We start from the raw sequence: 26,441 nt of genomic DNA on the forward strand, positions 1-26,441 counted from the left end.
CAGTGAGGCACGTTGATTCCGAGGTGGTGAAACTATGGTGGATCCGTGTGCGTTCATGCAGAAACGTGAGTTTACCTGCCTTGTTGGACAGTGAATACTGTCACAATAAGTCAATGGTCTTGTTTTCTTGCTGTTTGGCTGTTGTATTTTCGCTAGTTTAACTATGTTGATCCAGAAATCCGTGTTTTGTTTCACTCGCGGTTAAATGCCATCTGGTCGAGTACTGCAGTGGTTTATTTTGTCCGCTAGGTGGCGACATTGACCATAAATTACTGTGTTTTGGCACGTTACTCAGGGATGATGTGTTTTGAGTTATTGTAATGCTGTTCAAGCCTGTTAAACTGGTGATTAACCCAGGATGTTTAAGTCTAACTTAATTTGTATATTTGATGATTATATAAGATTTATATATAAGATTAATAATCATATGCTGTTAATGTTATTAGTCGATTATGATGACTGGATACTACAATATATAATTATTTTTCTTTTACTTTAGGACCACACATACACCCATACATGTCCACTGACCCACCTGTAACTCCAACAATTAATTATTAAAGAACATTAAGGAACCTCTCTGTGTCCTGCTGATCAGAGCCCCTGTCCTCAAAGTGCTATCAAGCCAGCACCTTCCCAGAGTACCCACTCACATCCAGCACCCCTCATAGTTTTCTGCCAAACAGCAGTTCATATGGAAAAAATCCTGTAGAGGCATGGGAAACCTCCTGCACTGCAAACAGAGGATCTAGCCACCTATCCCAATTGCAGTCATCCTTGTGCACAAACTGTATATCAAAACTGAGTGAATGTGGTATACAGGGTAACCAGCTGACATTCAGGGTGCATCAGGTGGGAGCTAATCACGGCCTTGACACTATGCCTTACCCCCGATATCTAATTTCTACTGGCACAACAGGATATTTGTGAACGTCCCCATGCACACACTTATGAACCCATGATGCCTAACCAAAGACCGAGTCAAATCAGGTTTTGGGGAACTATAGACTTTGCACAGTCAGAATCCACCATTGCCCAATGTACAGTATACCACCTGGATCCTTACTGGAATGCTGGGGGCACTCTCTGAGGAAGTGTTGGCCCCATTTCCAGCAGTCCTGCTTTGTGGAACCCCAGGTGAGTCAGGGGCAATGTCCGTAGTGGCAGGAACCTGGGACAGAGAGAAAGAAGATGGAGGATAAGAGGATTAGAGCATTGAGGGGAGGGGAAAGTCTCTGGTGTGAGTGTGAGTCCTGGCTTCCTGTGGGAGGCTGGCATTGGTCGGACAGCTGCTCGTGGCTGTACCTTTGCTCCAGGGCCCCTGGGGTGGATAGTGATCTTCCGCCTAATGCAGTTGCCAGATCCCCAAGGCAGTGGCACTCACCGCCCCCGCTGGCAGACCCTCCACAAATTGCTCCAGTAAGCAAGCAAGTATGTATGTATTGTTCTGCTGTTTGAATGGTGGCTGGTTCCAAGTGCTGCAGCCTCATTACCACCACCTACGGTGTTGATAAATGAACATATGTAATACTTTTAATAAATGCATATATATTGTTATTATTTTCACATTTTAAATATTTAACTTCATTTATTAATTTATTTCTATTAAAATATATATATATAAATAAATATATTTCAGCATTGTAGAGTAGTGTATGTATATATATATATATATATATATATATATATATATAAAAATACTCTATAAATATATAACGTGTACAAATATATACTACTCTACATATCTAATATTTACATATTGTATTTAAATACAGATACAATGACCATGCTACTTTGATATAAATCTAAAATTCAAAGTTAAAATAAATAAAACATTAATAATATTCAAACTTTCAGGTCAAAACATTTCCACAAAATAACACGTCAACAACAAATCTATGGATCACACTGAGCATCTAATGACAGCGACGTCTGAGCCAGCGGATCATTTCATCAGGACAGGCCGAAGTAACGCTGCTCTGTTTCGCACACAAACTATAAATACGTCAGATCTTAATACATAAACCACATGTTTGAATTCTAAATGACTAATTTCTCGCCTCAAATGATGTTAAAAATTTGTTCTGGGACACAGAAAAATATTTATTTCAGATTCATATTTCTATTATCTGCTGCTATGCCCCGCCGAAATGTATTCTGGGATACATGGCCATCCCATGTCGCCTCCGATGCATACTTGGTAAAAATCGGCGGAGCAAGAACACTTCCGGGTTTGAGAACCGTACTCGCTATTTGCTTACTTGAGAATTGGAACAGAACTTGGACTGAGGCTGATGACGTTTTCACAATTACGGGAGTACGCAAGTACGCACAAGTATGGATATTGAGAAAGGACTGCCTTGTTGTGTGATGCTTTTCCCCCTGCTCCAGCCACGCATGCTGAGATAAAGAGGGTTGATTAGTAAACTCACCCCAGCTGAGCTAATCAACTTGCCTAGTGCTGCTCCTTTCTGAACCAGCTCTGCCATGTCTCTCTCCTACAGGTGACTGCCCAAAACCACGCCTATCTCCACACTAATCTTAATTGTTGTGGTTCATAATGTGTCGGTCAATCAAACTTAATTTGAACATAAAGTGTAACACAATGCAGCAAGAAGACCTGGGATCACGACCTAGTCGGAACAAGGGCCCCCCCTGTGTGTGCCGGTTTTCTGCAAGTTCTCTGGTTTCCTCCCACAGTCCAAAAACATGTAGATTTTGGGATTAGGCAAATTGGACAGTGTAAATTGACTACAGGTGTGAATGTGAGAGTGAATGGTTGTTTGTCTCTATATGTGGCCTTGTGATGGACTGATGATCTGTCCAGGGTGTAACCCGCCTTTTGCCCTTTGATAGCTGAAATTGGCACCAGCGTCCCCGTGCACCTTATGTGGAGGATAAAAGCGGTAGAAAGTGGATGAATGGATTGTATAGTTAATTTGAATAAGACTGAATTGGGAAGTTTATGTAACCTATTAAGGATTTTCCTAAAAATCAAATATTAATATACTAAAAGAGCAAATTCAGATTGTTTGAGCTGAATTTCCCTTTAATTTTTTTCAAAAACTGTACAGTAAAAATGCATGATAATAGCCATAGTCAGTGTAAACAAATGAGCATTTTACATTTTATGTAACCTATTAGGAGGAGAAAGTAGAAAGTACTGGATCTTTAAGATTAGTAGATTTCTCTACTAAACAGAATAGTGCATCTGTCTGAAGGAATAAAAATTATGAGCTTAAGTTAAAGAAAAGGAAAAAACAAAACACAACATAACATATCCCTCCTAAGACAACAATATCCTCACATATCAACAGAAAATACAGCAAACAAGATAAACATCAGCATGTTATTTGCTGGCCCCCCACTGAGCGCAATGCAATGGCACCATCTTGTGGCTGTAGCAGATTCCAGACAGGAATATATATTGTTACTAATGGACTGGATAAGCCAGTGAAAAACCTCCCTTAACACCAAACTCAATCTCTGTAGATCAATGTTAATGTATGCTCAATACTAAATGTCCCTTTTGGCTAAGCCTCTTATAGACCTTAGGATTATACACTATAGGATTTTCCTTTATTAAAAATCAAATATGGGGAACATTAGTTTGAGCAGACTTTTCCTATATTTTTTGAGAAACTGTACACTAAAAATGCATGAAACTCATTGAGAACAAGACTGCATTACATTTGACACCTAAAATCATTCTGCACAGCCTTAGAGCAGTTACAGAATCTCAAGACACGATAGAACCAACAAAAACAGTCAGTACCTCGTGTACTCTACTAATCACACAACAAAAGACCAACCGGGACTCACAATACCACGGCTGGATGAACAGAAGCTCACTTTCTGATTGAATGCCATTTGCTGGTATTGATAATTGCAATTTTCTTTTCTCCCTTAAACCAAAATTGAATGATACTTCTCTTAAATTATACTCTTTGTTCAAATGGCTTGGCTGCTTGACTGCATTTGTTTATCGCCCTCAGGTGGACCCCAAAGTGACACCAGTGATTCAGCCCCTCAGACGTCTACCGCTTGCCCTCCGGGATGGTGTTGCAGCCAAACTCTGGATTTGTGTAGCTAGGAGCTCACCACTCTCTTCCATGGCTCAAAGGTATTCTCAAAGTTGGACCTATGACAAGGCTACCTTCAAGTGCCCCTCCACCCAGCCAGCCAGCCGGGAGCCGACCTCTGTCTCTCAGGTTGCTTCGTTCCTGGGAGTGACCATTTATTACCTGTGCTTCCTGCCCCACTACTCTGACATGGTAGCATCCCTGTGTCAACTACTGAGAAAGGATGACCCATGATCTTGGTCATCAGTATGCACACAGGCCTTCTCTACACTAAAGACACAGTTAACCTCTTCCCATGTCCTTGCCCAATTTTGACTCTTCTGTCCCACCAAACTACTCTGCCTTGCCAGATGATGAGGAACCAGTCCTCATTCAAACACTGTACACACCTCAGCAGCCTGTAGTCATGTTCAAGGACCTGCAAGCAGAGTCAGACAAGAACCCAATACTGTCATCTGTGTTTCAGAGGGGCTCTGCACAATCATCCCAATCAACCTGCGTGCCCACAAGGGGCACCTGGGTATTATTAAAATCTCGAACTAGTATCGTGGCCAGCCATTGACCGGGACATTGAATATCTGGTCCGGAAATGCCCAGCACGTCTACAGAAACCACATACTAACTATCTGGATGGGGACATCATCGTGATCTTACCACACTTACACACTTACATTCCGTACTTAACCAAGTGCTATGAAAGCATTAATTAATAGTCCTGTACTCACTATAAGCAAATGTTTTATAGTTTGCCACAAAATAAATCCATTGAATGTGGCCGTTTTACTCAAGTCTCAACTTGTATAATTGTCTAATTACTAAATCTAAATTTCAAATCAATGTATCCAAGAGCAATGGAACGATACAGTTTCTATTAAAAGAAATAGCTGCAAATAATCAAATTAATTGTCATAAAAATGGCTATGACAAAATGTGTGTTATTCAAAACACCATCAATTCCATAATGCTGCAAATCCAAAAGAACCCCTTGCCTAGTTTTGTAACGTTAATGTTAATTTCACTAGCTCACTGTGAGTTTGTGTGAGGTGCACTGGCAGAGAAGAACCCAAAAGCATGACAGAGACAGAGGATTGATAACTTAGGAGATGGTGAATGGAGTAGCCATACCCGTTGTCCAGAGCAGTGGCGTAACATAGTAACAACGGGCCCCAGTGCAAGCTTTTATAACCCACACACACACTGTATGTGGTATATATTACACAGCAATGTTGTTATGCCCCAGTCCTAGGACATAACAAGATAAAGCCTCATCTTCCCCAAGTTCCAAGTGACCGCTAACAATTTTTAGTTGTATATTCAGAAAACAAAATGATGTATATACAAAAGTAATTTAAATAACAAAATTAGATGACAATATATTTTAACTGAGGTATAGGCTTCAGGGTTGACTAAGGCCAAAATAACAAACAAAAAGTTGCCTGTCTAGAAAATAATAAACCTTACCTAGTCAACCTTAAGGAAACCAAATGACAAGGTCTACAAAGCTGAAGTTTGACCGGTTACGTGCTGCCATTCTGCCCTCTGATGTCCACCATATCGGCTCCTTATGTAGCAGGTGGTGGAGTACAGCCAATCGAGAGCCAGGGCCCAGAAGCACTCCACCAATCCTGGCACGGCAATGGCACACACCTATTTGCCTCGGAGATTGAAGACTAAAAAAAACGCAGGGCACACACAAAAAGCACTCACAGCAGTGTGAAATAAAAATAATGACTACAGTCATAACAATGTTTATTTCACTTTGGCTATTGTACTGGAAAGATAGAAAGCAGAGGTCAAAGGGGAAGTGATCAGAACCATGGACAGCACTTGGTCAGAGTGCTGAGAGGTAAAAACTATAGCTGTGCCTCAATAGTCAAGGCTGCAAATGTCCATGGATGATGTGTAACAGTTAGGGGATGAAGTAGGCCACAAGGAGTTGACCATCTCTCTGTTTTCTTATTACAAGGATGTCCACCAGAATCATTGTCTAAGCAGGGCTAAGGTGTGTTTCAAACCTGGATGACAAGCCACAAGACAATCTGGCAGAGGTAAGGTTATAGTAAGTTCTTATATATACACAGGCTTAACGAGAAGGGAGGGTGGAAAATTGGCCGACCAGTTTTTTCCACCAGAGCAGGAAGTAAAGGGAGGAGGGAACTAATAAATCAGTCACACCTGATAGCGGAGGAGAGAGAGGAAACAAACTGAAGTTTAGCTTAAAGAAGCTGGAAGGTGGAATGAATGCAGGAGTGCAGACAAATGAAGAAATATTGTGAAGTTCAACACTAAGAAATTTAAAGTGAAATACAGTTTGGTGTGTGGAATAAAAACAAGAGGAATACGATGATCCCAGGAGCAGGAGACCCTGATGATCTTTTGAAACCTGCAGATGCAGAGGCTGAATTCTCAGTTGGAGAATTATAATAATCCTAATCCATTCATATCCCACTGAATTGAAATCATATCAACCCCCCCCCATCTATCACATCTCTCTGAACTGATTTATATGGATTGTCCCCTTGTTCACCCTTGCCCTCCTCCGAACAGAATCAAACTGAACTGAAAGGACATTGTTATTGAAAAACTTGTTGATCTTTTTTGATGCTTTCTCTGATGATTGTGAATTGTGTTTTGAGTTTGTGGGTTGGTCTAATTAAATTATTGTTTTGAAAATAACATACACAAAAGTAACCATGCCTTGGTTGTGTGTTCATGTTATGTTGGCATCCTTTTTTAACATAGAAATAAGCTAATGGGGTAATATATGAAATTATAAAAATTGATAACTTTTCATTGTTCTCCTGTCTGGTGCCCAACATTACTTGTGTTTTTGAGAGGCTTCTACACTACAGGCAACTAATGAGGCATGGAACAACAGGTCAGGGAATGAGCTTAATGAATAGGAGGGCAGGATCTGAAACAACAGGTTTTCCCGATCCTTTCTATGCCTCATCATGTATTAACTGTGTTTGATGAGGTCTATGTGCTGATTTAGCAAGGTCTGAAGAACTAAACTGACTTTAAAATTGGACAATTGCTTCATAAATTCACAATTGCTGCAGAAATAGAAAAGCAGAACAGCATTGCATTGTTGATTCAGCTGTGAGTGTGGGATTCTGTTAATCACTGGACAGTTATTGATTTTCTCATGTTTATTTTTTCCTTTGGAAGGAGATAACCTTCAACAGACTGGAACCATTTCTCAACTGCTGCTGGAAATTATGTCTTTGTGTTTACATACACGTGTACAGAGTGTTAGGGAAGAAGATGATGAGTCAGTGGGGAACTGAAGGTGGAAGGTGAGAGGATAAAAGGAGCAAACTGTGGAGCAACCATCTACATTGACAACCGCACAGGATCAGGAAGGATAATGGGAAAAGTGTTGTGGCTGCTGGCCTCTCTGGCCTCTGTGATTTATCTGGTTGATGGTTCTCCACTGTGAGTAGATCTACTGTACCTTTATCCTGCCTGAGCTTTAATTGACTCATAACTAAACTTTAAAGAGTTAAAATGTGCAATCTGTCTGATTAAAGTGTAATGGGAGCAACAGCAAAATGAGGGCTTCTGATTAAAAAGAAATATGTGGATACAAATTAAAGTTAAATTCAGCTCTATTTTACATAAAAAGAGCTGGTGTGTAGTATGCATTTTGTGTCACATAAGACAATGTAATGTGGTCTTTGAAATGATGCCAGTATGTTTGTGAAAATATTGTCCTGCGTTTGCACAGTAATGTTACAACAGCCGAAGATCTGTGATGAACTGGTGTACTGATGGTGTGTTGAATCAAGATAATCCATAGATGACATAAGTCCATAGAAAGATAGATGACTTACGTCACAGCAAATAATATTTTTTCTTGTAAATTGAATGTATTTAAACTCAAACACAGACTAAGATTTCATTCTATTTATTTAACCAGGTAAACTACACATAGAGATTAAAATTAATTAGTTTTGTCATTTTCGAGAGTATTCTAAGCAGAGGCGGCAGCAAACCTGAACGCACTTTTCCCCAGTTCAGTCCGAACAAGTGGAACAGTCAAATGAAAGATGCCACTGGAGCATAAGGCGCAGTGGCTTGTTCTTTGCAGAAAGATACATAAATAGAAGGGAACTGAACCATAACTAAGATTCAGCCAGTGTGTTTATCTGTGTACACTCAGTGAAGGCCATCCAGATTTAAGATATAGTTCACAGTGGTGTGTGAGGTGACTACAACAAGTTATAAAACAAGGCACAGTGATAAACAGAATCCAAAGACTGGAGATTTGGCTGAAGCACTCAAATACAGGACATCGCCACAATCAAAGGTAAGAAGGTTGCTGATACAAGAAGCTTCTGAGGGAGAAGCCAGATTTATTTTGATCGTAGAAGTCAAGCTTCACTCTGAGAAACTAAAAAACTAAGAAGTCGAAAGCCTGTGAAATCGAGTGAGAACAGCAATATATCATGGTGTCACCAGCATAAAAATGATGGAAGACATTTGACAAATTATCACATAGTTTGTTGATGTAAATGGAGAATAAAATGGGTCCTAAGACCGAACCATGTGTCACACCTTTGAGGCCTTAAGAAAAGGGGAAAACGAACCAGCCAATGGAAGACACTGCATTCCATTGGACAGATAATCAGCAAGTGATTGTTTGATAAAGACAAACAATAAAGATGTAACGCTAACATCCCTAACATTACACGGTGCAGTCTGACAAGAGTATTTGTCTTTTCCTGGTCTCTGTAGGAAGGTGATGTCTGCCCCAAATGTGTTACGTGTAGGAACAACAGAGAACATCTTTGTGGAGTGTCAAGACTGTACAGGGGGAGACATACAGGTTCACATCAACGTAATGGACCATCCAACCAAGCTGGTGACCACATCTGTGACCCTTACCAGTGCAAATAACTTCCAGGCACTTGGACAAATAAAGGTAAATGAAACACTATTAATTAATATCTGAGCATGAGTGCAGATGAGAGATCTAGGGTGTATTGTTTGCATTCATTTTCTCATTACAATTACACAGCCCAGCCAAAACAAATGTCACATAGTCAAATACTCCACTTAGTTCCCACTGTACAAGCCTATGAGACCATGTTATGATGGGGTTGCTTCACTTGTGCAGGTCAAGTTTTAGCAACTGTAAATTTACTGAACAACCAGATGTTCTAGCATATTCCAAGTTCAAATTGTGCAAAGGAGCATGAGACATCATTTTCTCACATTGGTCACCACAGTGTCCACATGCTGGAGAAGACTTGACACAACAATCCAACTCTCCCATCATAAATACCAAAAAAAAAAAGAATTCAGCTGTGGATTGAAGTAAATGTTGTGCCATTGCATTGACTTATTGAAACAGTGCCTCATCTGACAATAATCATCTGTCACTGCATTTTTCATGTATTCTTTTATTGTGACAGGTGTATATGATATGGTAAAACCAGGTCTTTAAGGTATGATGAGGCCTGATCATTAAGTGCTTTGTATGTGAGGAAGACAATTTTAAATTGTATTCAATTTAAAATCGGTAGAGAAGCTAACACTGGAGTGATATGGTCTCTCTTTCTAGCTCCTGTCAGAACTTGTGCTGCAGCATTTTAAATTAACAGGAGGATTGCAGTAATCTAATCTAGATGTAACAAAAGCATGAATAATAAAACAATATTAAATTTTAACCTAATATTTACTTATTTTATTTTGAATAAGATGTTTTTATCTTGAGTGCTTACGCTGTTTGTATGTTGTATTTGTCACTTGTTTACCTCTGACCTCTTTGCTGCTCTAAAAAGTGAATTTCCCCAGCGTGGGATCACTAAAGTCTAATCATATACACCTGTCCCGCTCCTCATTACTGATTACTCTGTAAATGCTGCCTTCAGATCCCCGCTGCAGTGTTTAGCAAGGACGCCACCCTGAAGCAGTATGTCAACCTGCAAGCTCAGTTCCCTGACCACCTGCTGGAGAAAGTCGTCCTTGTGTCCTTACAGTCCGGCTACATCTTCATCCAGACTGACAAGAGCCTCTACACCCCTGACAGTGAAGGTGTGTTCAGCACAACATTGGTGCTAAACAACACACACACATCTCTGTGACATAGTGTTGTGTTGTTTGTGAATGCTTTTTTAGAAAGAATGAATCGTTTGGGTGAACGAACTGAACTGAATCACTTACTGAAACAGTTTGTTTCAGCTGAGCTATGCTCTGTTGTGACTCGAGTGAGACAGCGGCCCGTGGTAGTGGGTGGGGCAAAAGTGATTCGTTCACTGCCGACACATATGACGCTTTTCCAGCACGCAAAAGCACCATATGTTCCATATGTTTTTTGCTTTTCCATTAGCGACAGTACCTGGTATTTTTTTAGTACCTGCTCTGACAAGGTTCCAAGCGAGCTGAACCAATACTATGTGTGAGAGCCACTCAAAGTAATTTTGTAGCGTTAAGTTTAGTATATGTCTATGTATATGTATGTAGTATGTGTAATACATGGTTAATATATTCAAGTTTATTTGTGAGTGTGAAACTGATTTGTGTTGGATAAAAGCATGTTATATTTGAGCTTTACGACAGTTAGGGGAGGTTTTAAGGCAGTTTGGTCACGTGGGCAGTAATGTGAGGATATGGAGGATTTTGCACGTGTGGATGTATAGAAGTTTTTGACCGTGCGTTTGTGCATATAAAACTGAATAAGGAAGCAAGCAAGGGTCGTAACTTGGACTGCAATATTCTGGTACTGGACCAGACCTTTGTTTTCTTGGTTTTTGTCTTCAAATAAATCGACGTAAACGTTTACCTGCCTCCTGTGGAATACTTGTGAGTAACATTGGGTTTCTCAAAAATAAATAATCGGACACGAGTCAGAAACAAAACCGCAGCAAAATAAGTGGCCGTAGGAACTTGGACTGTGGTATAAACGGCCACTACACTGTGTGTACACCGACAGACTGCCGGCCATTGATTGAGTGTCATCACTGAAAGAGTCATAAGCGCGGCATCCAACACAAGAATCAAACCGAACAATGCCGAACTGTAGATGAGTTAAAAAGACTCATGAACCTCACCGCACATCACTGCTGCGTTCAGATCTCACCACCTTTCATAGTTTCTGTTGCATGTTGAAACCTACAATATGACAAAAACAGCAGACTGAGACGTTTCAGTTCCTCTCACTGTTAGGAAACAGTGTGTGTACTGATACATTAGGTGATTTGTTCACTGACCATACTGGGTATTAATCAGTGTATCAGTGCACTGAATGTGTGATTCAGCAAATCCAAGAACAGTGTCGAACTGGAGATCAGTTCAAAAGCCTAAAGATTCCAGAAAATGTGTGTAAAATGTGTGAAAACTCGAACTCTTAACATTTAGCAAGTAAACTTCAGCTGTGTTGCAGAGTCAGACGGAGTCTGCACTTGAGTTATGCAGGAAGAACTGAACAATTCGGTGAGCGAATCTTTTGAACAAAACTTTTTAGTTAATTGATTCTAAAGACTCAGTATGCCGAAAAAGAACAGTTTTTCCCATCACCACTGTGACTAGTCCACATATGATAGTACATCAGAACACACTGTGTATCACACTCTGCATTTTTAAATGTCTAATCAACCTCTTTCTCTTCCTGTCAGTTCTTTACAGGCTGTTTGCAGTGACACCTCGTATGGAGCCCGTGCAGAGGAATGAGATGAATGACTTAATTGACGTTGAGATTATGGTAATTGACATTGAGATTATGGTATATACTGTACATCTATGCTGACGACACTGTTATTTATACATCTAGTTCCTTCCTGACTACTGCATTGTCTTCATTGTAGGCCAGTTTCAATTACGTCCAACACACTTTTTCTAGTTTCCTTTTAGTTTTAAATACAAACAAGGCAATCTGAGATGGCAGACTTCACCCCATACACATAACAAGTCGGTCTATATGTGTAACAGACTCTGTGGCGTAACGGTAGAGCGTCAAATTCAAATTCTAACAAGCCTCTGTCGGCCTCTGTTGCTCATATTGCAAGCAAGTGAGGAAGCGCACACACAGAGACACCACCACCAAAAACTCTACCTCACTACCACTCCGTGGGGTGAAGTAACAAAACTAAATGCATGGTTTTCGGCATTATTCTTGGATTTGCTGAGACTGATTCTGACAGCTGAAGCCGCTGAAGCAGGGCGCATGTTTGCTGAACGGATTGTGATTCAGTATCTCCAGCTTTCGGCAGTGCTGTCATTAAATACACCAAACTCCTCTGTAAAAATTGAGATTTTAGAAATGTTCTTGCTAAACACTGAAGATTAATGGACATTTTCGGGGAAATGTATTTTTAACTGATCTAAAGTTCTGTATTATTGGATATGCTGAGGCTGATTGGGACAGTTTAAGCTGCTGAATCACTCTCGCACATTCAGCATAACTTTATACACCAGTGCACATACCATTTCCTCACAGTGAGAGGACCCAAGAGGACTCAGTCTGCTTTTGTTATATTGTAGGTTTCAACATGCAGAAGTGCAAACTATGAAAGGCAGCGAGATCCTTTGAAAAACAATTCAATCTTGCACTACACTAAATATTCACTGAAACGTTTGTCTTTATTTATGTATTTGTATCGCTACGCTCCTTTTTCACATTATGTATTCACTTGAAATACAATACCTTTGTTTGTTTCCAAATTGCCCGAGTGTCGTTTAAAAGTGCCCGTCCTCGTCCTCCTGTCATCAAATTGGCAGCAGTACGTTTCACTTTTTTTAAAAAACGGACAAAAATGTACATTTGTCATTTGAAAATCAGATGATAACATAATCAACAACAGCCTAAACATCTCGCTCTCTCTTTCTCAAACGCACACACGCACACACCTCTCTGTCTCAGTGAGTGTGTCAAGCTTCTTGGGCAAAATAGCCAAGTGTCTTGGTTGTGGCACAGTTATACTGTACGAATTTGTAAAAAGGTAATGGTTTCACTTTGTTTTTGTTTGTTTGTTTTTAGACTCCTGAAGGCATCACTTTAGCTGTTGAATTGGCCTCTCCACTATCGGGAATCCACTATAATGATTTCAAACTAGGTGAAAATGTCAGGTTAGTTCTATTTTGTTTTTACAATTCAAAAACATGATCAGAAGGTCTATACCACTCTCATAACATCTCATAAAAATGTTATAGCATCCAGGGGATAATCTGAATCTCACGGCCATTAGTTTCTCTTTCACAAGCCATCCCTGAGATTCTTGTTCACCTCTGTTGTCTCTGTAAACGTCACGCTCTGACACATGTTATATACAGGAATATTGCTTCCCAGTTTTTGTATGACGATTTAGCTCCGCTGCTTCATCACAGCTTTCCCTGCTTGAGAGCTCTGCTGTATAAAGTCTCCCAAGGCTCATAGTCATAGTTAAGTCCTGATAATGGTCCTAGGGATGGTCAATATTGGTCAGTCATAATGAGATATAACATTGGCCAGTAATTGTCATTAGTAGTCACAGTTGTCTCACTTTGATGGTCATACCACATAAATTGTTTTGTTTTTGCAGCTGTGGATATGTTAAGTTGCAAACATGTTTTAACACATTTGAATATTAGGTATGGTCATCTGTGGAGAGAACATCAGCCTTCTGGCGTCTCCCTCTCTGGGGGTCACCATCGCGGATCATCTATCCGCATATTTGTCCGTAGAGTTATTGCTATTTTGTTTTTGCTTTTTTTTTACAAAGTGAAAAAAACTGTGTGGACCCTGCAACTGTAAAAACAAGTGTGTGTGTGTGTGTGTGTGTGTGCGCGCGCAGTCAGTCCTGGAGTCTGGAAAGTGGTGGCCAAATTCCGCAACAACCCACAGCAGAGCTACACTGCAGAGTTTGAGGTCAAAGACTATGGTGCGTCCCTTTTACCTGAAGTTTATATTTTACCTGTACTGTTAGAGTAAGAAAAAAGAACAAGAACTCATAATGATAATTTCTGATTGTACTTTTCTGATGCACATACACATATACATTTCCAGTGCTGCCAGGTTTTGAGGTGAAGCTGACGCCTTTGAGCTCCTTCTTCTATGAGGACAGTCCAGATCTCACTGTCATCATCAAAGCTTCGTACGTATGTGTTATGTCCCTGGCCTATAGAAACCTGGGGTAGCGTGTGCGTGTGTGCGCATGCGCGTGTGTGTGTGTCTTCCAACTCCTCTTTCCAAAGAAAGCCACATAAGTCTGCTGGACAAAGTGTAGCACTTTTATTCACTTCACTGAAGAGCAATGTCAAAATAACAAACAAAAACTCTTTATGAACCTAATCTTACCTCCAAAAAGAAAACTAATAAGAAAAGACAGAAAAGCTTACCTAAGCTCCAAACAGGAGAAAAGAAATGTGAAACAAAATGGCTTCTCTCTCCAACTATTACTACCTTTTAAATTTAACATAAAAATTAACAATTGTGTCCAAGCCCTACAGTAAGTATTATTTACCTTGACTAAACAAAAAAACTACTTAGATTTCAAAGTGAACTTAAACACTATACACAAAAAGCAACCCACTTATCTTTATCTTATCTTACAGTATTTTTTAAAATGTGTGTTTTTTTGGATTTACTGTACCTGCCTGAATTAAAAAAATAAAAAATAAATAAAAACAAACACCGTAATTAGATACATTTGCGTACATTTTAAACAAGCTACTTTAACTTGAGTACATTTTTAGACCAGTACTTTTACTTGAGTAGAGTATTTCAGTACTCTTTTCACCTAATACTACTTTCAACATCTTTTCAACAACACACACACAATTTGCTTGGAAAGGCGGTGAGGAGGAAACCCAGAGTGTGGATTAAGGAGGGTTTATATAGTCCAGGCCCCAATCTCTTCATGGTGAGCCAATCTCCTTGAAATGATCCACTCAGTGTGCCACCTGGTTGCTGACATCCACCTGAGAGACTGACAATCACACAGACACACCCACACCACACTCACACAGTCACTCTCTGAAAGGAGAGAAACTGCAAATGATGGTGCCAAACAAACCAAAAACATGTGACCCAGGTTCATAACAGTATGCTGTTTTTTATTTTGTGGCTTTCAGAACTGGAATCATTAAGGGCTAAGTGGAGGTGAAAATAAATGATGTAATTAAGAGGTTGTGTTGCTGTTTTTGTCTGGCTTCCATTGAAACTGTTTCTTGTGGCTTCAGGTATCTGTTTGGTGAAGAGGTAACTGGCACAGCATACGTGGTATTTGGGGTTATGCTCGAAGGTCAGAAGAGGAGCTTTCCAAACGCTCTTCAGAGAGTAGCGGTGAGGACATACTTAGCCAGTTATGCCAGTTATCATTGTTTTTTGAATTAAGGCTTTATATGTACCACACAATCAGAGAGACTATTTTCCAGTTTTACAGTTGCCTGTTGTCACCACCAGTTAAATGGTTTATGTATTTATGATGATCAGAATAAATCAAGTGATGTAAGTGTTACATATTTTGTAGCTTACCTCTAAATGTCCACTTTTTTTCTATGTCATATTAGATTGAAAATGGTGCTGGAGTGGCCAAACTGAAGAGGGAACACATCACACAGACCTTCCAAAATATCGACCAGCTTGTGGGGAGTTCCATATTTGTAGCAGTCAGTGTGCTGACAGAGAGTGGTAAGAAAAACAGTCTGTGTCACATGATCATGTTTCATGATTTTAATTTCATTGATGATCAATAACAAAATGTCAAACACCTTCTGTTAAAGTGTTAGTGTGTGTGTCTCTACATCAATTCAACAGGTAGTGAAATGGTGGAGGCAGAGGTGAGAGGCATCCAGATCGTTAGATCCCCCTACACCATTCACTTCAAGAGAACACCCAAATATTTCAAACCAGGAATGTCCTTCGATGTTTCGGTAATGCATTTACTCATAATTTACAATTATAATATATAATAATATAATTCCTAATTACTGAATAATTTAACAAGACAGTTCAATATATTCTTATTATGTGGCTGTTTGTTTCTTTCATGGCAGATTGAAGTTGTGAATCCAGATGAAACTCCAGCTCAAGGTGTTGCTGTGGTGGTGAATCCAGGTGAAGTGAAGGGTTTGACTGCAGCTAATGGCCTTGCAAAGCTTACCGTCAATACAGAGGCAAGAGCATCAGATCTGAGAATCACTGTAAGTCTCTGAAACATTTTCCTTTCCTTTCCCTTCATACTTTGTTTTTAATGGAAGCTGAATCAACTCACATTTTATCTACTTGCAATATTTAAAATAAAGTGGCACTATCACCAAATTATGTAACTTCATTTACTTGACACTGTTCTGTGATCTGATTAACGTAATACTACCGAGATGAACTACTATTTAGAGATTAGATTACACTGCCTCACAGACCTGGTAGCTTGCATTAGCTGAAGTGGTGGCTCTTATGATTCAAAGCTCAAACTCAGGACTACAGACGTCCAGGGTTAATTTGTCACAACCTACTTTTATTAGCAGAAGTTCACAATGTGAATTCTAATTTCACTGCTATATATATATATATATATATTATATGAATGTCACAATTGTTGTAGAAATACATGGCTAACAGAAAAGAGACCACCTCTGTGTCACTCTTTATGCCTGTCATCTCCTTCAGTGTTTACCAACTGTAACCTGTTTGTCCCGCCCCCCTCACTGTTATTGGCTAGAGGATATAAACACAATGGCTATATTGTCATTTTTCAGTTATTGTCAGTAGTTCACTATATACGACTGGATAGAACAGTACAGATCTGGGACCTTTTATATTTCTTTACATTGCTGTGTTTGTAAACCTGTGTGTGTCTCTGATTTTAGGCAAAAACCAGTGATCCTCGTATTTTAGCAGAAAGACAAGCATCAGCCACCATGGTAGCTCTTCCATATAAAAGCATAAGCAACAGCTACATCCACATAGGTAAATAAAATCATGAAATACTGTAACTTCAAATGGTAAAACACATTAATAATGGCAGAGTACCATGAAATCTTTTCATTGTGCAGAACTCATCACAAAATTGTTTTTCACAGGTGTGTATACAGCAGAGCTGCAGTTAGGAGACTATCTGAAGATCAACCTCTACTTGAACAGGCCGTCAAATCAAGACACTGATATCACATACCTGGTGAGCCACGTGCTATGACCTGCTGATCGTTCTATATAAACTTGTGTTTGGGTCCATTCTGATGTTTTAATCTGTGTCCCCAGATCCTGAGCAGAGGTCAGTTGATCCAACATGGCCGTTACAGGACAAGAGGACAAGTAATAATTTCCCTGACCATTCCCATCACCAAAGACATGCTGCCATCATTCCGCATCATAGCCTACTACCATCCAAATGACAATGAAGTGGTATCAGACTCTGTCTGGGTGGATGTCAAGGACTCCTGCATGGGCTCGGTGAGACACACAATATTGATATAGTGGAGTTAGAATAAGTGAACAACAAGATACAATATTTCTATGAAATGTAGAATAAGTGTGTGTGTGTGTGTGCTGCTTTAACAAACACAAAATGTTCACTTTACTTTACAATCAGCTGAAGTTAGAACCATCAAGACCTGCTGCATCCTATAAGCCTCGAAGAAGGTTTGGTCTGAAGGTTACTGGAGATCCAGGAGCCACAGTTGGACTGGTGGCAGTTAACAAAGGAGTCTCTGTTCTGAATAACAAGCACCGCCTCACCCAGAAAAAGGTTATTATTACTATTTTAATTAATTTTCATCTTTGAATTATGGAAGGTGTGCAACATAAAAAGTGGTGTAATGGAATTCACATTTTCTAGTATGCGTATGGTTCAGATCAATACATTCTAAAACAAACTATATGCAAGTGTTAAGGTTTACTTTAATGCCATCCATCATGTTAAGACATGGAGGATGAACATTGTCACTCAGGACCATCATTTTTGTGGTTTGTGTGTTTGTATGTCTGTGTGAAAATGTCTTCCACTCTGTTCAGGTGTGGGACATTGTGGAGAAATATGACACAGGCTGCACCCCTGGTGGAGGAAAGGATGGTATGAATGTGTTCTACGATGCTGGGCTGTTATTTGAGTCCAGCACAGCTTCTGGAACTCCTTACAGACAAGGTGACACTATTTTCACTTTTGGTTTCTCCCTATCCTCTCAGGATCAAGACATTTAACAATAGTGAAATTGTTTTGGAAAATAATTTGGTGTGGAAGTTTTACGGTCCTCGTTCTACTGGCTAATAGACAGTAGATATGATAATCCTTACTCCCCCTGTCATGTCGCACTGTTTCTTAAATTGGACCAGAGAGTACATCCTTCTCACCAGCTTTGTGTTTAGGTGGAGGCAGAAACCTCCACAACAGATATATTGAACTCCTAACAAGATTGTTTGACATCAGAGCAAGTGAAAATAAATTAACCATACAATCCAAGTTGTATAAAGTTTAAACGTTCCAATAAATGTGTTTCTTGCAAAAGACAAGTGTAGTCTAACATTGTTGGGCTCGGTTCAACCTTTTTTCTGTGTTGCATTTTCAGAACTAAAATGTCCAGCCCCCAGAAGGAGGAGAAGACAAACCACTATTATGGACGTCACAAGCAGCTCAAGTAAGAACCACAGCTCTAAATCAGCAGTGATTTAATGTGCACTCACATCATAGGGCTTAACAATGCGAATGTTTTACTTGCATTTGTACTGTAATTCATCAAATGTATTTAGTTGCACATGTGCTGGTAACAAAAATGACCAGTGAAGCTAACTGAACCAGAAATATCCCATGATCCATCTCCAGAGGGAGAGCAGCTCCCTCTCTCTCTCTCACACTCTCTCACACTCTCTCTCACTCTCTCTCACTCTCTCTCACTCTCTCTCACACACACACACACACTCCTCTACACGCACAGTGTGTGCGAAGCACTGTCGCAAAATGTGTGAGCACACGTGTGCAGGGGTGCGCCATGGGGTGCCTGGCCAGGGGTTGCACAGGCAATATATTGACTTGACTACAGTAGACCGCATACACACTGACCTGTGCTCAATCACAGTAGTTTATTGTATGTGTGGCCAAATCATGAATGAGACGACCAGACACTAAAATAATTTTGGGTTGTTTATTCCGTGACTGAACTTATATAATAAAAAGAAAGCCCAGCATTAAGGGTTTAATTTTGAGGGTGACATTCACATATACAAAAATTGAAATAAATGAAATAAAATAAAATTCAGTTTTCCCTCTGGCTTCACTTGGCTTCAATTTTTACCACTAAAAAACAAACAGTAGTGGCTCTCACTTTTTCTAAACAAAAAACACAAAATGCACATTTCTAGCCACACTCAGTTCAGTAATTTTACAATAACACATAATTCACAGTAACAACATGCATTGATTGATAACTCATATAGGTGAATTCAATTAACAACTGTAAACGAAATGCAATTTTATCAACCCGTGTGCTATAACTAAAAAAAATTGCTTCACTCACTTCTAACGTAGAGTTTGAGAACCTGGCCCCAAACGATGCAGCTCACTCAGCTTTCTCTCCCCTCTGTGAGGTAGATCAAACAAAATAAACAGTTTCATAAATTAAACAATGCCTGACGACAGAACGATCCCAATCATTTCACATACACATTCCAAGTGACTTACGCTGACCCGCTGCCGTATTGCGTCCGCTCTCGGCACGGAGGGAAATAAAACACTAACCGATCCCTCACCGATCCTCTGCAACACCCAAGCAGGCACACTCTGGTCAGCCGCTTAACTCGACCGTCTCGTCTATAGACTTAATACTACTTCGTCTCACGGAGGCACAAAATCAGCTCACTTATTTTCACAGTGACCATAACCACAACACTGCCGTCATTCCTCTCATTCTGTTACCGCTATTTTTCTAGCGGGAAAATTCCCAACTTCCGTGTTTTGGTCAGTCTCGCGAGTCTCCCTCTCAGGTGGTTCTTAAAGTGACATACACAACAGGTACCAAAAAACACACTCCCGTATGTTCACCGGGCTACATATGTTTTGAACACAATGGGACCTCTGTCCCGGGTGTAACCCGCCCTTCACCCTATGTCAGCTGGGATTGGCTACAGCTCCCCCAAGGCCCTCATGTAGAGGAAAAAGTCGTAGACAATAAATGAATGAATGAACACAAGATTATTAAATTTGGGTTCAGGATAGTCTAATGTAATGGTAGTGCTTCCACTGAATGAAGAACGTGCCTATGCAATACAATGTGGAAATAATCCAAGTATTCAGAATACGTTACTCACTGATGCATGCGATTACAAATGCTGCTGGAAGAACTTTTTAATGTCTCTCTAGGTGAGATTGAAGACGACAGTTACGTGGACAGCAATGAGATAGTGTCTCGCACTGACTTCCCTGAAAGTTGGCTGTGGACAGACATCATTCTGCCCTCTTGCAACAAACCCAGCTGGTGAGGCAACACACACACAGACATACACACAGATATCCGCACTCATGACACCACTAAAATACCAACAATTGTCTTTGTTTCAGTGCATCCGAGAAAAACGTTCCTTTACCAGACTCAATCACAACCTGGCAGTTCACTGGCATTAGTCTGTCAACAACCCATGGTGAGCACTCAGTGAATATCTGTTGTTTCACTTGTATCCATAGACCGTATATCAACATGGACATAGTCTAGAGATTTGTGAATTCGACCACCACCATGACAGTTTTTGCAAATGGACATTCATCAGCTGCTATCAGGCACCTATTGGTAGATACCAGCTGTCAATTACACAGGTGTCCACTCATATGTGACATGACTTTTATATCAATTTTACTCTCTATTTTTGACATGATATTCTATTGCAGAAGACCTGAAAGTAGCCACGAGAACATTAATCCTTGTTTACTGTCATTATAAATCAATAAGTGAGGTGTTGAGGTGTGCTAATTTCCCATAGACTTCCATTGAGTTGTCCCGGTTGGCTTACTGCTACTTCCATCTTACTTCATCGACTTCCCTTTTCAAACTGAAAGACAATGTCCATTTGTATATACAATCTATGATTGTACCTGACTATTGTGAAATCTCTCTCACTTACTTCTCCTCCTCTTCTTGAAGGAATCTGTGTCAGTGAGCCGTTAGAAGTGATTGTCCAGAAGGACTTCTTCATTGACCTTATACTGCCCTACTCTGCTGTCCGTGGAGAGCAGCTAGAAATTAAGGCAATTCTCCACAACTACACCCCCGATCTTATCACTGTAAGTCTGTTGTTTCAGGCCACAATCAATGAGACCATCATATTTTTCTCAGGAGCTTGTAATCAAAAAGGAAAAAAAGTTTATATTTGTCTGGTTCTTCTCTATAGCCTCAAATAACAATTTAAATCAATGCATTCATTATAAAAACTGTATATCTAGTAAATATAAAAGTCAGTTACAGGCAAAGCACTGTCAAATAAGCTCACACGATGTCATCAGTTCCATATGACTTTTTTTCAGTAGCGATAGTCATTTTTAGATCTTGCGATCTTGCGTTTTAGATCTTGCGTGACATTACTGCGTTGCGCACGGAAAGTGATTTGTTTTATATCAGGACACATGGAGGCAACTGCAACATTGCATAAGTAATGTGAGACAGCGCCAAACTGGTGTGAGTACAACTAAAAACACAAAGAAGCGACCATGAAAAGTTTCAGATGTGAATAATCATTCAGCTTTAATGAGAAAAGTGTTTCTTGTCCCCACTTGCCCCTGCACCACCAGTCTATACACACAAACACACTCGGGTCTGATAGTATTTCTTGACAGAGCATAAAAAACCAAGGATACATACATCGATCTATAAATTCTAGGAACAGCACTGTGAGTGAGACAAGGCGCAGTGAAGCTTAAGCAGATGACGAACGCAGTGCTGGACTGGCAAGTAATGCTGCAACGGCAAACAAGGCACCATGAAGCTGAGGCAGACAATGAACGCAGTGCCCCCAACCACACACTGTTCACACCACTCCCCTCCGGGAGGCGTTACAGGTCTCCCTGCACCCGTACCGGCAGGTTCAGAGGAAGCTTCTGCAGCTGTCACTCTACTGAACTTTAGCTCTGCATGCCAGTGAGAACCAACCAACCAACTGTTATACAACCATCTATTTCAATTTTCCATATTTATTGTATGCCATTACTGTATGTCAGTATAAGTATTTGCTTTCTACCACACACAAATAAAAATGTCTCTAACTGTATTTCATTTGCATCTGATTCACTTTGTGGTGTCTCTTATTCTTCTCTCTCCACCTCTCTCCCAAGGTGCGTGTGGATCTGACTGAGACGGAGGATGTGTGCAGTGCAGCGTCTAAACGTACAAGATATAATCAGGATGTCAGAGTCGGGCCCCTGACTACACGATCAGTTCCCTTCATCATTATACCCATTAAGTACGGACAATTCAACATTGAGGTCAAAGCAGCCGTGAAGGACTCGTCGCTCAATGATGGAGTCATGAAGATGCTGCGGGTGGTGGTAAGAGAAACAGACGCCATATTAAAATGACAACAATGTGTCAAGATGTTCTTTAACATTAGATGACATCAGACCAATTTCAACAGATATGTTGTGTATGTACACATGTAAGAGTCATTAACATCTCTGGAGCCACACGTTAGGGGTTAGTGATGTTGCCTTGCAGCAAAAAGGCCCAGGTTCACAACCTGGTCAGTGTTGGGATTAGGGGCGTGATTGGTTACGAATTTAGAATATTAATAATTAATTCATTATGGAATAATTAATTTCTTATAAAAAGTTGAGTCAAACTCGAATCGGGGCACCACTCCTCTCAAACAGAGGAGAACAATCGGTTCTGAATGAACCATTAATTCATAACCTCCAAAAACAGTCTCATAAATTAAGCCGACTACCAATTTGGATTAATAATTGATTAATAATTAACTTAATAATTGATAAATCACAATACTACATCAATAGTTAGGTGAATTGAAGGATTGGAGTTCTACAGGGAAGAGGTTGGCAATATACACACTTGTGCAATATTAATCAGACCAGACTGTATATATTATAAAACATTTATTCAAAAGACATCAAAGATTTGAACAAGAATATCTACTAAATGTAACTATATACAGTGTGTGTGTGTGTGTGTGAAAGAGAGAGAGTCTGCGTGTGTGTGGGTCAAATGGTCAAGTCAGATGGAGGTAGACTACAACTCAAGATGGCGGTTGACAAAGAAACTACAACAAGATGGCGGAATCAAAGATGGCTTCTTGACCGCATGGCTGCTGTGTTTCTTGGTTAACTACTTTTGTAAAGTGAGATGTCAGGTTAGATGAGAGGTTAGAAGCATGCACATCCAGAGCTGAAAGCTAAGGAGCATGGACATCACTAACATCATATTAACCTAAATCTAGACATTACAACAACACTTTGTGTGAGCAAGTAAGCTCAGTACAACATTTCATCTATGCTTAGCCAAGTAGTGTAATGCTATGCTAGGCCCAGTTACCTTACCAAGTCCTGAAAAGATGCAAAAGTGTCCTTTTGAGCTGCTGTCTGTTGGTCCAGGAACAGTAGATGGTTGACTGTGTTTCTGGTGTCTGTGGCTCAGGTTCCTCCTCACAAAGTTAGCTAGTTGGAGCTAACTTGGCTCTGGATCCTTGGTTGATCCTTAGGCAGGCTCTGGTGTCGCTGCCTCCGATGGGAGGATAGCAGGCTGCTGTGAGCGGGCCTGCTCGAAGATCAGCAGAGAGGGTCTCTTGCTGCTGGAAGCTTGTTAAGCTCTGTGCTGAAGGGTCTTCAGTCGAAGAGCTGACGTCTGTGTCCTTCCTGCACCCAAAAGTGCAGGGGAGAGCAGAGGAGCCTGTGTCCTCCGGTGAGATGGAGAAGAGAAGAGCGAAGAGAAGAGAAAGAAGGTGGGGAAACCTGGCTTTTGTATTGCCTGTTACATGGGGTCACATGTCACAAAGTGGCCACTGAGGTGGGTTTCCCACTGATGTGTGGAAGAAAAGGGATCTTTATTGACTGAGTTTTATGACACTCTTTGTCTTTGAGCATGGGGCCATGTGTTCTCCATCCAAGATGCATGTGACTCCATCTTGAATGAGCTGATCCCCAACATCAGGACAAGGGCCTTTCTGTATGGAGTTTGAAAAACATGCAGAGGTTAACTGGACACTCTCAATTGCCAATAGCTTTGAGTGAATGTTTTCTTCTCGTGTGAATCTACGTGTTTGCCTTGAGATGCACTGGTGACCCGTCCTTTTGCCCTATGTCAGCTGGGATTGGCACCAGCAGCCCCACAATCCTCATCTTTAGGATAAACTGGCCAAAGAATGTTCTCAAGAATGACACACAGGGTTGTTTTCTCATCTGAAGTGTCAGCTCTTTTTAAAGTAATGTTGGAAAATGATATACCTACTTCAGTGTATAACAATAACAACAAACACACATTTTCAAGACACATTTTAAAAGTTAAGAAAAATCTTTAATATGAAACATTGTCATACCTACATATATAGAGCTGTATACCAGAAAATCCTATTAGCACGTTTGATAAAATGCAAAAGCTGTCCACATCTAGCTGTCAGTGACACAAAAACAATGATTCTCACTCAGGGCCGGCTCTTGGCATAGGCGATATAGGCGGTCGCCTAGAGCGCCATCTGCTGGAGGGGCACCGCGAGGCGCAAAAACAATGAAAATAAAAACAATGAAAATAAAAATGATTTTCTATTCCCAGTCGCCCTCATTTGGGTGTTCTCTCTTGAAAATAATAAATATTAACAAATGAATAAACAATAATGTTCCTAAAATGTGGTGCTGCTGAATCACATGACGGGTGACCTCAGGGTCAGAGCGGGGGGGGGCATCCGGAGAGCAATCTCGCCTAGGGCACAAAATTAGGTAGAGCCGGCCCTGTTCTCACTGTAAAATTGAGTGGACAGCAATCTCCTGTGATGAAGTCAGTTTGGGAAGCGGCCTTCTCTTAGTTCACATGTATATACTTTCAGTTGAAGAACTGAAAATTAGGAAAAAGGAATCAATATACTCTCAGCTGTTTAGGAAGAAGTAAGCGATAAGAATATTTCTAGAATATTTTTGTGATGTATGAAAAAACAATTACAACAGTAGGACTCAACACTCAAAAAATATACAGTGACACATTATATGAGAGAGAGGGAGTAAGAGTGAGAATGTCAGCTGACCTTGGCTGGAGTTCTATGTTTGCTGCTCTCCAGGAGAAAAGTATCCACACCAGCATATCTGTCCTTAACTTCCTCTCTCCTTTTTTCACATCAACACTGCAGACCCCTTTTTCTTCTTCTCTGGTTGATTTATTTAAGAGAGGGGCGCTAAGGTTTTTTATATCTGGAATTGTTCCTATTCCAACACCTAGCAACTAACCTGTTTTCTACTTATTCTGCTGGAATACCATGTGTTAAAGTGCCATGAGGTGTGTTATTGTGTTATCAGTGGCAGTGGGTGGCACAAAAGACCAAACTTAAACAAAAATTGAGTTTGCAGCCCACAACTTACTTGACTCATTTGACTTAATCCTCTTCGCCCATCCGGGAGCACAGGGCCTCAGTGAAGTGTCTCCACCGCTAAAGGTCACATGTGGTCTTCCTCACCTCTTGCCACGAGGTGTTGGCTATGGTTAAGTCCTTGTTGAACCCTTTCCTCCAAGACAGCCGTGGCCTTCCCCTCCTTCTCATTCCTTGAGGATTCCACTAAAGGCCAGATCTAGTGATGGATGTAGGAGGCTTTTGTAGGGTGTGGCCTATCCATCTCCATATTCTTCTTCTAATGGTGACTTCCAATAGTTTCTGGCCTGTTCTCTCTAGTAGGTTATATATCTAGTAGGTTATCTAGTAAGGATATAGCGTAGTCTTGAGTTAATGAAGGTTTGGTGTTTCTTGATGTTGTGTCAAGCCCCACGTTTCACAGCTTGCTGGCAACTGAGATGAGCATTATGCCCTGCCAGTTCTTGCACTGGGTCAAATCTCCTTTCTTCGGTATCTTAATGATGGTACCTTTCTTCCAGTCTAGGGGCATCTTCTCTTCTTGCCATATTCTGCTAAGGAGTGGGTGGAGGGCTTCAACAGACAGCTTGCCTGCCTCTTTCCAAGCTTCTGGTGGTATACCATCAGGTCCTGCGGCTTTACCATTCTTAAGTGATTTGATGGCCTTACCAAACTCTGCCTTACTTGGTGGTCCGGTGCGTATATCAAGCAATTCTGTTTGAGGTTCAACTTCCGGTGGATCTGGTGGGGAAGTGCGGTTGAGGTTTTTGATTTCTTCAAAGTGTTCTTTCCAGCGTTCCATTTGCTCTTCCTTTGTTGCAAGCAGCTTGCCCTCTTTGTCTTGTACCGGCATGTTAAGTTGTCTCCTTCTGCCACTCAGTGTTTTTGTGATTCTGTAA

At 40.5% G+C, this 26,441-nt stretch overlaps 1 protein-coding gene and 1 long non-coding RNA gene across 3 annotated transcripts in view; one reads left to right on the top strand and one right to left on the bottom strand.

Moving 5' to 3' along the window:
* Window positions 1-26,441, top strand: part of LOC122760820 (complement C3-like) — a 27,510-nt gene continuing 1,069 nt past the window's right edge. The window contains exons 1-24 of one of the 2 annotated variants that reach the window (XM_044015996.1): window positions 1-65; window positions 500-1,431; window positions 3,996-6,130; window positions 7,254-7,520; window positions 8,823-9,009; window positions 9,962-10,124; window positions 11,705-11,790; window positions 13,066-13,154; window positions 13,863-13,945; window positions 14,071-14,158; window positions 15,246-15,348; window positions 15,576-15,696; window positions 15,823-15,938; window positions 16,062-16,208; window positions 16,875-16,974; window positions 17,088-17,182; window positions 17,266-17,457; window positions 17,597-17,752; window positions 18,019-18,148; window positions 18,570-18,638; window positions 20,357-20,471; window positions 20,555-20,634; window positions 21,132-21,271; window positions 22,316-22,528. In XM_044015996.1, the coding sequence (XP_043871931.1) occupies window positions 7,453-7,520; window positions 8,823-9,009; window positions 9,962-10,124; window positions 11,705-11,790; window positions 13,066-13,154; window positions 13,863-13,945; window positions 14,071-14,158; window positions 15,246-15,348; window positions 15,576-15,696; window positions 15,823-15,938; window positions 16,062-16,208; window positions 16,875-16,974; window positions 17,088-17,182; window positions 17,266-17,457; window positions 17,597-17,752; window positions 18,019-18,148; window positions 18,570-18,638; window positions 20,357-20,471; window positions 20,555-20,634; window positions 21,132-21,271; window positions 22,316-22,528 (2,541 nt within the window). In that variant the 5' untranslated portion in view covers window positions 1-65; window positions 500-1,431; window positions 3,996-6,130; window positions 7,254-7,452. The remainder of the gene's footprint in view (window positions 66-499; window positions 1,432-3,995; window positions 6,131-7,253; window positions 7,521-8,822; window positions 9,010-9,961; window positions 10,125-11,704; window positions 11,791-13,065; window positions 13,155-13,862; window positions 13,946-14,070; window positions 14,159-15,245; window positions 15,349-15,575; window positions 15,697-15,822; window positions 15,939-16,061; window positions 16,209-16,874; window positions 16,975-17,087; window positions 17,183-17,265; window positions 17,458-17,596; window positions 17,753-18,018; window positions 18,149-18,569; window positions 18,639-20,356; window positions 20,472-20,554; window positions 20,635-21,131; window positions 21,272-22,315; window positions 22,529-26,441) is intronic. The other variant, XM_044015995.1, reaches the window with a different exon arrangement.
* LOC122760826 lies at window positions 19,129-19,955 on the bottom strand. Its single transcript, XR_006358492.1, has 2 exons — window positions 19,679-19,955; window positions 19,129-19,577 (listed from the first exon to the last, which is right to left on the bottom strand). It is a non-coding gene; the product is annotated as an uncharacterized LOC122760826 (long non-coding RNA).

Source organism: Solea senegalensis, unplaced genomic scaffold (genome assembly GCF_019176455.1).
Source record: "Solea senegalensis isolate Sse05_10M unplaced genomic scaffold, IFAPA_SoseM_1 scf7180000014070, whole genome shotgun sequence".
In the NCBI taxonomy this organism is placed as follows: domain Eukaryota; kingdom Metazoa; phylum Chordata; class Actinopteri; order Pleuronectiformes; family Soleidae; genus Solea; species Solea senegalensis.